An 11,910-nucleotide genomic window follows, 5' to 3' on the forward strand; every position below is an offset into this window, starting at 1 on the left:
TTGGAAGTCTCACTAGGCCTGCAACTACTATAGCTCGCAAGGCTCTTCATATCAAACACATTGCTCTGTTAGATGAGATCTGGGTAGGAGTGCTCATATAGGATCAGATTTGCCTTTTAGATTATAATGAATAAGATTATATTGATGGGGTGACCTGATTTCGGGACAGAGATGCTTTGTGGATATCCGTGTTTTAACTACAATAAAGACAGGCGCTTTGCTTCTGTGAAACATACAAAACATATCAAGAGTAGCTGCTCCACTACTCATTGGATCCAATGGCTAAAGCTTGTCTTGGAACCAGACAAACTGACATCGTTACAGCTGTGCGTGTCTGAGGTAAACTAACTCCTTGAAGGTTTTTTTTTTTTTTTTTTATGATCAGAAAATGAGTGCATTAGCTTTACCTGGTTTATGCCTGTTCGTTTCACTTAATTCAGGACAAAAGCCAGTTGTCATTTCCTCTGTTCAGTGTTTCTCATCTGTTGTCAAATGTGATACTTTTTGCAGCACATGGCTCATAATGGGATATTGGTTCTTTCTGTCACTTATTTTTCTCCTCCAGTTTCCCAAGCCAGACCCCCACCAAATCAAAAGAAGGGTATGTACTGCTACGACAGTGTGTGTGTGTGCGAGTGTTATTGATGAATGGTGATAAATGGTAATAGATTAACTAAACATATACATTGTGTTCATTTCATTAAAGGCTCTCGGACTCCCATCGTAATCATCCCAGCGGCCACCACATCCCTCATCACTATGCTCAATGCAAAGGACCTACTGCAGGACCTCAAGTAAGTAGACTGTGTGTGCACGTGCATGCGCCAGGATTTCCTTTAGTTGCTGAGCATTTGTTGGCTGCTTTTCCTTCACTCTGCGGTCCAACTCATCCCAAACCATCTCAATTGGGTTGAAGGCAGGTGATTGTGGAGGCCAGGTCATCGATGCAGCTTTCCATCACTCTCCTTGGTCAAATAGCCTTTGCACAGCCTGGAGGTGTGTTGGGTCATAGTCCTGTTGGAAAAACAAATGATAGTCCCACTAAGCGCAAACCAGATGGGATGGCGTATCGCTGCAGAATGCTGTGGTAGCCATGCTGGTTAAGTGTGCCTTGAATTCTAAATAAATCACTGACTGTGTCACTAGCAAAGCACCATCACACCTCCATGCTTCACGGTGGGAACCACACATGCAGAGATCATCCGTTCACCTACTCTGCGTCTCACAAAGGCACAGCGGTTGGAACCAAAAATCTCAAATTTGGACTCATCATACCGAAGGACAGATTTCCACCGGTCTAAAATCCATTGCAGAGTTTCTTGGCCCAAGCAAGTCTCTACTTCTTATTGATGTCCTTTAGTCTTTAGTGGACGTTTCTTTACAGCAATTTGACCATGAAGGCCTGATTCACACAGTCTCCTCTGAACAGTTAATGTTGATGTCTGTTACTTGAATCTTGTGAGGCATTTATTTGGGCTGCAATTTATGAGTCTGGTAACTAATGAAATTACCTCTGCTGCAGAGAATAACTTTGGGTCTTCTTTTCCTGTGGCGGTCCTCATGAGAGCCAGATTTAATATAGTGCTTGGTTTTTGCGACTGCACTTGAAGAAACTTGACATTTTTCCTGATTGACTGACCATGTCTTAAAGTAATGATGGACTGTCGTTTCTCTTTGCTTATTTGAGCTGTTCTTGCCATAATACGGAATTTTACCAAATAGGGCCATCTTCAGTATACCACCCCTACCTTGTCACAACATAACTGATTGGCTCAAATGCATTAAGAAGGAAAGAAATTCCACAAATTAACTTTTAACAAGGCACACCTGTTAATGCATTCTAGGTGACTACCTCATGAAGCTGGTTTTAGAGAATGCCAAGAGTGTTAAAAGCTATCCAAGGCAAAGGGCGGCGGCGACTTTGAAGAATCTCAAATATAATATATTTGATTTAACACTGTTTTTATGATTCCATATGTGTCATTTCATAGTTTTGAGGTCTTCTCTATTGTTCTACAATGTAGAAAATAATACAAATAAAGAGAAACCCTTTTAGGTGTCAACTTTTGACTGGTACTGTGTATACAGTGTGTTCTAAAAGTATTCAGACCCCTGGACTTTTTCCACATTGTTAGCCTTATTCTAAAATTGATTAAATTGTATGTTTTTATCAATCTACACAAAATACCCCATAATGATAAAGTATAAACAGGTTTTTAGAAATGTATGCTAATGTATTAAAAATAAAACTTATAACATTTACATAAGTATTCAGACCCTTTACTCAGTACTTTGTTGAAGCACCTTTGGCAGCAATTACAGCCTCGAATCGTCTTGGGTGTGACGCTACAAGCTTGGCACACCTGTATTTGGGGAGTTTCTCCCATTCTTCTCTGCAGATCCTCTCAGGCTGTCAGGTTGGATGGGGAGTGTCGCTGCACAGCTTTATTCAGATCTCTCCAGAGATGTTCGATCGGGTTCAAGTCTGGGCTCTGGCTGAGCCACTCTAGGACATTCAGAGACTTGTCCCGTAGCCACACATGCTCTGTCTCGACTGTGTGCTTTGTGTCGTTGTCCTGTTGGAAGGTGAATCGTCGCCCCAGTCTGAGGTCCTGAGCGCTCTTGAGCAGTTTTCACCAAGGATCTCTTTGTACTTTGCTCCATTCATCTTTCTCTCAATCCTAACTAGTCTCCTAGTCCCTGCTGCTGAAAAACACCCACACAGCACAATGCTGCCACCACCATACTTCACCGTAGGGATGGTGCCAGGTTTCCTCCAGATGTGACGCTTGGCATTCAGGCCAAAGAGTTCAATCTTGGATTCATCAGACCAGAGAATCTTGTTTCTCATGGTCAGAGTCCTTTTAGGTGCCTTTTGGCAAACTCCAAGCGGGTGGTCATCTGTTTTTATATTATGTAATGGCTTCCATCTGGCCAGTCTACCATGAAGGTCTGATTGGTGAAGTGCTGCAGAGATGGTTGTCCTTCTGGAAGGTTCTCCCATCTCCACAGATGAACTCTGGAGCTCTGTCAGAGTGACCATTGGGTTATTAGTCACCTCCGTGACCATGGCTCTTTCCCCCGATTACTCAGTTTGGCCGGGTGGCCAGCTCTAGGATGAGTTTTGGTGGTTCCAAATTTCTTCCATTTAAGAATGTTTTATTGGACATTCAATGCTGCAGACATTTGTTAGCACCCTTTCCCAGATTTGTGCATGCCTTTTCCAAATCATGTCCAATCAATTGAATTTACCACAGGTGGACTCCAAGTTGTAGAAACATCAAGGATGATCATTGGAAACAGGATGCACCTGAGTCTCATAGCTAAGGGTCTGAATACTTATTTACATTAGTTTTTTTATTATTACATTTGCAAAAAAAAGGCCTGTTTTCGCTTTGTAATTATGTGGTATTGTGTGTGTGTGGATTGAGGATTTTTATTTGATCAATTTTAGAATAAGGCTGTAACATAACAAATTTTGGGAAAAGGGAAGGGGTCTGAATACTTTCCAAATCACATTGACTGCACTGGGCCTTTAAGACAATGGCACAAATCTAGGTAGACTGTGCCTTTTTTAGACTTGGAAAAACTAAAGACTTTTTCACTTCTCCCATTGACTTTCCAAACCCTAGTCTGGTATGCTTTGTGAGGGATTCCCAGAAGTGTTTTAAAACTTAGTGTTTATTATTGGCTTAAGTCCAGGAAGTTCCCTGTTTCACTGAGTTTCTGGTTTAGTGCCAAATGAATATGACCCTTAGCTACCAACCCAGTCTACTGCCCGACTGTGTAGAGTTGCATTTGTAAACAGACCAAATAAAGCGTGAAAAACGAGGGGATGCTCACTTTTTTTGTTGTTGGTATGTCGTCTATACATATACTTGGCTATACTGTACAGTGATTGTGATAGGGGGAGTACAGTAGGTCTTGTATTGTGTGTGGAGAGGCTAGCATGCTCGCAGTTACCAAGTTTTAAAACGGGCAACAACAAACTACGGGGATGTCATTTGTTTTGGTATGTAGGCTATAGTTAGTTTGATGGGTAGAAGAAGATTGTAGGACTTGTTTTGTATGCTAGCATGCTAGAAAGGAAATGGAGGGAAGAAGTGACAGCCAAGTGGGAACATTTCAGACTGGGCTAAAATAGCTGTGCTGGAAATGAATAATAACACTTCATTAATTAGGACACTTAAGATGAAGTTACTATCACACACAAGACTGCAACATTTATCCACATGTACCAATAAACGTTTAATTAAAAAACAAGCTTCACATGTGTTGGACTTAAAAATCCCTATATTAGAATCATGTTGAAAACAACATTGCATAGTCACCATAATACTTTATTTTGCCTTGCTAACAGTAATGCTTTCTTGACGGAGGTTTTGTATCGTATGCATTAGCCATTACTCTTCTCCCTCCCCTCTCCGTGAGGTTTGTGACGCCAGAGGAGAAGAAGAAGCAGGGCATCCAGCGGGACAACGAGGTGCTGCTCCAGAGACGCAAGGACCAGATCCAGCCCGGGGGGGCCATGCTCAGCGTCACCGTGCCCTACAGGGTCATCGACCAGCCCCTCAAACTAGCTCCGCAGGACTGGTGAGTCACCACCACCGTACATGGCCATTTGGCATCTTCGATACATACATTCCACTCCGTATATTTGACCAGCCACTGTGTCACCAGGACCGTACATGACCCTACTCCATAACCATTTATGATCTTAAATACATACACTGGTGAGTCTCCAGGACCATACATGACCACATTATGAACATTCATGATCTTCCATAAATACAGTGCTTTCAGAAAATATTCACACCCCTTGACTTTTTCCACATTTTTTTACAGCTGGAATTTAAAATTGAATAAATTGAGTTTTTTTCCCACTGGCCTACTCAATTCCACTTTGTCATTATGGGGTATTATGTTTTACAAATTAATAGCTTAAGTGTCTTGTCAATAAGTATTCAACCTCTTTGTTATGGCAAGTTTAAATTGTGCTTAACTAGTTGCATGGACTCTGTGCAATAGTATTTAACATGTTTTTGAATGACTACCTCATCTCAGTACCCCACACATACAATTATCTGCAAGGTCCCTCATTGGAGCAGTGAATTTCAAACACAGATTCAAACACAAAGACCAGGGAGGTTTTCCAATGCCTCGCAAAGAAGGGCACCTATTGGTAGATACATTTTAAAAACAGACATTGAATATCCCTTTGAGCATGGTAACATTATTAATTATACTTTGGAAGGCGTATTTATACACCCAGTCACTACAAAGATACAGATAGCCTTGCTAACTGTTGCTGTAGAGGAGGACACGGCTCAGGGATTTCACCATGAAGCCAATTGTGACGATGTAAATGGCTGGGATAGGAGAAAACCGAGGATGGATAAACAACCTTGTAGTTACTCCACAATACTAACCTAATTGACAGTGAAAGGAAAGCCTGTACAGAATTTGAAAAAACATGCGTCCTGTTTGCAACAATGCACTAAAGTAATATTGCAAAAAATGTGGCAAATCAGTAACTTTTTGTCCTGAATACAAAGTGTTATGTTTGGGGAAATCCAATACAACATACTACTGAGCACCACTCTCCATATGTTCAAGCATAGTGGTGGCTGCATCATGTTATGGGTATGTTATGAGTTTTTCAGGATGAAAAATAAATTAAATGGAGCTAAGCACAGGTAAGATCCTAAAGAAAAACCTGGTCTCCTTTCCACCAGACACTGGGAGATAAATTCACCTTTCAGCAGGACAATAACCTAAAACACAAGGCCAAATATACATTGGAGTTGCTTAACAAGAAGACAGCGAATGTTCCCGAAAGGCCAAGTTAGTTTTGACTTTAATCTACTTGAAAATCTATGGCAAGACCTGAAAATGCTTGTCTAGCAATGATCAACAACCAATTTGACAGAACTTGAAGAATTTTGAAATGAGTAATGGGCAAATGTTGCACAATCCTGGTGTGGAATGCTCTTAAAGAGCAATATGTTTCTTGTACGTGTGTGTAGACACAACAGTACTACAGGATCGACTGTACCTCACAATATTGTGGTAATGGTCGGCTGTAAATGAAAGTACTTGACCCAAATCCACATACCGCTACACCACTTGAGCAACCAGCCCCTCAACTTACCCATGGCCACAAATGACTATACATCCTCTCGACTTCTGGCTTACAATGTGAAGATTGTGCAAAACTTACTCCCATTTTACTGTGCCACACATAAAAACGGTCTCATTTTGTATGAATTGTTTTCACACTAGAGGTTGATGTTGACTGTGTTTGTGCAGGGATCGCGTGGTGGCCGTGTTCGTGCAAGGCCCTGCCTGGCAGTTCAAGGGCTGGCCCTGGCTGCTACCTGACGGATCTCCTGTGGACATTTTCGCTAAAAGTGAGATTCCTCCCACTTGCTCTTATACATACAGGGGTAGCACTTTACTTTCGACAAGGTATGTATGTCTTTCTTGTTACAAGTAAATGGTTACCCAGTTATTTCAAACTGTAAAGTGCTACCATACAGTTCTTTGGCTACTAACCTGTGATCCCTTTAGATGGACTTAAGTTAATGTATTTGAGCTAACCTGTCCAACCCATGTCTCGAAACGAGTTTTGGTCCCATCTAATTGACTGTGTGTGGTTGTGGTAACCCTGCAGTCCGAGCCTTCCATCTGAAGTATGACGAGCAGAAGATGGACCCCAATGTGCAGAAATGGGACGTGACCGTGCTGGAGCTGAGCCACCACAAGCGCCATCTCGACCGGCCCATGTTCCTGAAGTTTTGGGAGACTCTCGACAGGTGTGTTTTGATAGCACATGTATGTTCATGACGCAATGGGGTTGATACCAAACCCACCTATACCTTGTTATGAAAACCCTTCTCCCTTCCCTCTTTCTATACTGGTCTATCCTTTCAAATGAAATTACTTAAAATATTTCTGAAAAAATGTATTATTTAAAATTAATTCTGGAAGTGCACTGAATTCCAATTCTCTTCAATTGGGAAAATCTGGTGTTGGAATTTGATTTACTTTCTCATTTGAAATGGAATTGACCCTAACCCTGGAAGATATGTTTCCATGTAAATGTTAGCACTCTTGTACATTGAGTTAAATAATATTCTCTGTAAAAGTTTAAACTTCATATACTCTCGGGTTATAGAAATATTTGGGATTTATATTTGAATGGGATGACAGTAGAATGCATGAGCTCCTTCTGACCACATGCCATCTTCTCTTCCGGTTCTCTCTACAGATACATGGTGAAACACAAGTCGCACCTGAGGTTCTGAGCCTAGACCGTGGCCTCCTTCCTCCACAGGTCCCGTCAAGGCATTTATAAACTCCCGCCCCAAACCTAGCCCTCCTCCTCCCCACCAGGACTACCACTAGAAGAGAAAGGAGACACACGGGCCCACAACACCCCCCACCAGCACTTTGGGGATCCAGAATAGACCCACGTGTTCAGATTGTCATTCAGGAAAATACTTTCTACCTGGTCTTCATGGTTTCCATAGATAGAAGCAGCAGATACAGTATGTCTGGACATTGGGAAGGGGAGGTTGGAGTGTCCCATGTTTTTCAAGTTCCTATGTACAATATAAAACAATATACCAAAACTATATATTTTCTAACAGTATAGCGTTTTACTGTGGAGACAGATTGAAGAGCGAGAGAAAGCGAAAGGGGGATGGATAGATGGAGGTGGGGAAAACAACTTCCCATACTATTTCCTTTGTGAAATGGATCTTGTAAATTCCATGTGAAACATGAGCTGGATAAGAAGCCCTTTGGATCACTGCTGGCAATAAGGGATACGAGACCTCTGTCAGTTTCATTTTCTGATGTTTTTACTTCCTTACCGATAGGAACATTTGTCTCTACTTTTTTACTAAGTGCTTCTGAAATGGCACCCTATTTCCTAAATAGTGCACTACAGTGCTCTATGAAGGGAATAGAGTGCAATTTGGGACAGAATCCTAGTTTGAAAGCGCATAGGTATGCAGTCTTTTAGCCAAGGAGCATCTGAGTGACGTGCCATGCGATCCAAATGTATATATGATGATATATGAGCCAGACTTTGAAGATCGAAGAAGCTAGGTATCTTATTCTTGATGCATAAAGCTAATGATTCAGTGATAGATGGGTTCAAATGTTCGACAGTAAATTCCAATATTTGCGCTTTTTTTTTTTTTGCAACTGCTCACCACTTTGGTCACTACATGACGATGTAAAGATTTTTAGTTATTTTTAGTTGGTGTTGTGCAAATGAAAGGAATGATGGACATTGCTTTATTTGATGTGTTCACAATGCAAATGGTTAATAAAAGTTGGTAGACGGAAAGTGTATCGTCTGTGTTGCAGTTTAAAACTCCTTTGGCTTTCTTTACCATGCAGAGTTGGGTTTCTGTTTGGACTTGAAGTTTTTCCTGCCCTCATGATCTGAGCAGGAAAAAATCTGGGTACTAGATAGATGGGAAAACTACTTGTAAAGGCATACGGTTTTTGATTGAGCTGTTTTTTTCTTCCGCTAAGTCAGAGGATGATTGTACACTTTCAGTTATAAAAAGGACCATCTTTTCGTATTTTTGATCAAGTTAATTATAGGTGTAACTGTTGCTTCATGCGTTGTATGCGTGTACTTACTTTCACTCTTGGTAGGTACTTTCCATGCCGTTACCGTTACTTTCCAAGCAGGAGTAAAGGGCACTGTTCCGGTTCTTGCCGTAGTAGACTATGTATTACAGTCTAGATTGTTATAAATATTAGTTATTTATTGTGTAGGCTTCTAACCTACTTGAAATAAAGTAATGCGAGAGAAAATGGCCACGTAGTTACCACCGCACCGGCGACACGACCATCAATTATACACAGTACGAAGAACTTTTGAGTCGGCAGGCACAAAACTAGAACATTGAGCACTGACCGCCGGGTTATTGACTAGTCCATCTGCCACGCAAAACGGTCTTGAGTGCCAACAAATCGGACCGATTCGCTTTCCATACAACCACTTATTTCGACACACCCGGTCGCCATATTGGGATGCAGCTCTACCCCGTTCACGAAGATAGTCTAGCTAGCTAGGGTTAATTAAGGCTGCAGTGCATTCGCTTTCTCATTCTACAGTTACAAATAACTCTATTCGGGAATATTAAAAAGGAGCCTACCTGTTGGCTCGGGGTCGTTGTAGCCTATCCTTCTCCCTTAATTTAGAGTTTTGTCATTTTAATTCCATTTTACATTGATTTAGATATCTAATTTTTGCCACATGCTGACCAGACCGCGGGTGCTTCTGCCAACGCGCACATGTTGATTTTATCCCCCACACCAAACACAATCTGGACACGCAGGATGAAATATCAAAACGAAGACCAGACCGCGGGTGCTTCTGCCAACGCGCGCGCATGTTGATTTTATCCCCCACACCAAACACAATCTGGACACGCAGGATGAAATATCAAAACGAACTCTGAACCAAATATATGAATTTAGGGACAGGTCGATAAGCAAACATTTATGGCAATTTATCTAGCTAGCTTGCTGTTGCTAGCTAATTTGTCCTGGGATATAAACATTGGGGTGTTTTACTGAAATGCTCAAGGTCCTCTACTCTGACAATGAATCCACAGATAAAAGGGTAAAACGTTTTCTAGTAATCTCTCCTCCCTTGGACTTTATTTGGCGGTTGGCAACCAATTTTAAGGTGCATTACCCACTATCGACGAGTTTGGACCTCAGTTCATATTTCTATCACCAACGTGGGTATATGCTCCCAGGGGCGAAAATCTGATATAAACTTTGGAGGGGACAATTACATTAAATTTTCTCAAGAGCAATTCCTGAAGGGGACACCAAAAGTAGTGCTGTAACACAGCCTACGTTGTATATTGAGGAACCATAATTACTACTACTGGATAGTTGATAGGTACAGTAGTTAACTGAAGGGTTGTCCCAACTTGTTACAATGTTTAAATCATTATAATACTACTAATAATGGTTATAGCAGCGTTCATTATCAATCCAGTATGTATGCAGGTATTTGTATTTACAACCAGCAATAGCAAGAAAGGCCAGTAGGTTAGGGTGACCAGACGTCCCCGTTTTCCAGGGACCGTCCCCGTTTTTGGTGGCCTGTCCCCTGCTGGAGCTGTCCCCGTTTTTAACTGTGCATTAAAAACAGACCGCAAAGTGAAAAAAGACCGGGCAGCAGATCCTACCGGTTGACGTCTCAATCACGTTGTGCTTGTTTAGGCCAACAGAGGGGCCTGCTCGCTATAGCAGCTTCATTCACTCTTCTTCTACTAACTATTTGCTCGCGATAGTTTTAGAGAGAACTGCTGTGGAAAACTCGGCCAGAAGCTAGCAAGTGTCAAGTGAATCCACAACATCACCACAAACGTCTTTTCAAGCCAGGGAAATTACAATCGTTTGAGATACTAGCTAGTGATGTTATATCACAATTTATTATATAGATAGATCTGCCCTATAAGGTTTTAAATAGGTTATGCTAGCTAACGTTAGCTATGTAGACTAACGTTAAGTTAGCTAGCTACTGTTATGGTAGCTAGGTTAAAAAACGTTCACATGTAAACATGCAGTGGACGGGCTATTTTGAAAATGTGATTATATTAAAAGAATGCACAATTAACTCTGAGAATATTTTTGTAGATTACAATTGTAATGGTTTGGCATAAGTAGTGTGAAAATATATTTAGAAATGTTCATGGATAACATTAGTAGTGGAGAGGAAGGAGAGGAGGAAGAAGAGTGAAGGAGACAGGAGGAAAGGTAAAGATATGGTATCAAAGATATGGTAACAGAGCCTGACAATTTATTATTCCAAACAATGTTTTTGATATAAAATACAAATCTGATTGCCCGTGTTGAAATGCCCTCTGTCACCACATTCTTCAAGAAGGTAGAGCCTTCCCAAGAAGAATATGGTTTAGCTGTGCAGGAGGGTGTCTTTGCATACTACACTATGTGACACAATCATAGTTACAGATCTATGGACTGCACAGCACAACTGACACAGAAGCTTTGTGAGCCAAAGTTTACATGTCCTAGGACAAAATGTGACGCCATAATGAGTAACTTGTTAGCAAAGTAGTTGCCCATGTTGCTAACACAGGACCTAAGACAAGGTTGAATTTGTGTCCCTGTCCATTGATGCGTCCAATCATGGACATTTAAAGCTGCTGCCAATAGTAGTCAGATATGTAAGATATATGATGGCAGCGCATATATGGAAACAAATCTGCTTGATTTTGTTGAATTGAATGGAGAAACAACAGAGGGAATTGCAACTGAGGTCCTGGTGGTCATCCAAAAATGTAACCTGGAAAACATTCTCTGCCGACAACAAATACCAACTTTGGAGGACTGAATAGGCTGAGGAGGGTCAATGTCCATACCAAAGTTAAAAATGCTCTGCAGCGGGAGGTGATTGGCTTAGGTTGTCCTGCCCACATCATAACATGGCCAGAACAGCTTTGGATATGATGTTGAGTACCTGCTCACAAAGATATTTGGATATGTTCATATTTTCACTGTCAGAGTAGAAAGACTGAAGGGCTTTTGTGAGTTTGTTGGCCAGGAGTACCATAACATTTTAGGACACAGCAATGTTCGCTGGATGTCCATGCTCCCTGCTCTAGAAATAGTGCTGAAAATGTATGTGCCATTGAAATCCTTTTTTATTTCTGAAGACAAATGCCCTGTTGTCCTGTGAACAATGTTCGAAGATCCACTGACTGAACTTTGGCTGGCCTTTGTCCATGGAAACTTGACCGTATTCAGATGCACAATCGAGAGCATCCTGGCGGGCTGTATCACCGCCTGGTACGGCAACTGCTCCGCCCTCAACCGTAAGGCTCTCCAGAGGGTAGTGAGGTC

The 11,910-nt window shown here is 41.5% G+C and overlaps 2 protein-coding genes across 8 annotated transcripts in view; one reads left to right on the forward strand and one right to left on the reverse strand.

The window, feature by feature from the left end:
* Positions 1–8,359, forward strand: part of LOC112260211 (parafibromin-like) — a 67,000-nt gene extending 58,641 nt beyond the window's left edge. For both annotated transcript variants that reach the window (XM_024435142.2, XM_042328573.1), the window contains exons 13-18: positions 566–601; positions 707–794; positions 4,432–4,593; positions 6,310–6,410; positions 6,674–6,815; positions 7,271–8,359. In XM_024435142.2, the coding sequence (XP_024290910.2) occupies positions 566–601; positions 707–794; positions 4,432–4,593; positions 6,310–6,410; positions 6,674–6,815; positions 7,271–7,307 (566 nt within the window). In that variant the 3' untranslated portion in view covers positions 7,308–8,359. The remainder of the gene's footprint in view (positions 1–565; positions 602–706; positions 795–4,431; positions 4,594–6,309; positions 6,411–6,673; positions 6,816–7,270) is intronic.
* The window catches only part of LOC112260212 (beta-1,3-galactosyltransferase 2), a 29,784-nt gene extending 20,427 nt beyond the window's left edge, over positions 1–9,357 (reverse strand). For 2 of the 6 annotated variants that reach the window (XM_024435147.2, XM_024435146.2), the window contains exon 1: positions 8,662–9,167. The gene's annotated coding sequence lies outside the window, so the exon portion shown is untranslated. The other 4 variants (XM_024435144.2, XM_024435143.2, XR_006084308.1 and 1 more) reach the window with 3 other exon arrangements.
* Between the last annotated feature and the right edge of the window lie 2,553 nt (positions 9,358–11,910).

The sequence above is a fragment of the Oncorhynchus tshawytscha genome, linkage group LG10, assembly GCF_018296145.1.
Source record: "Oncorhynchus tshawytscha isolate Ot180627B linkage group LG10, Otsh_v2.0, whole genome shotgun sequence".
NCBI lineage: Eukaryota > Metazoa > Chordata > Actinopteri > Salmoniformes > Salmonidae > Oncorhynchus > Oncorhynchus tshawytscha.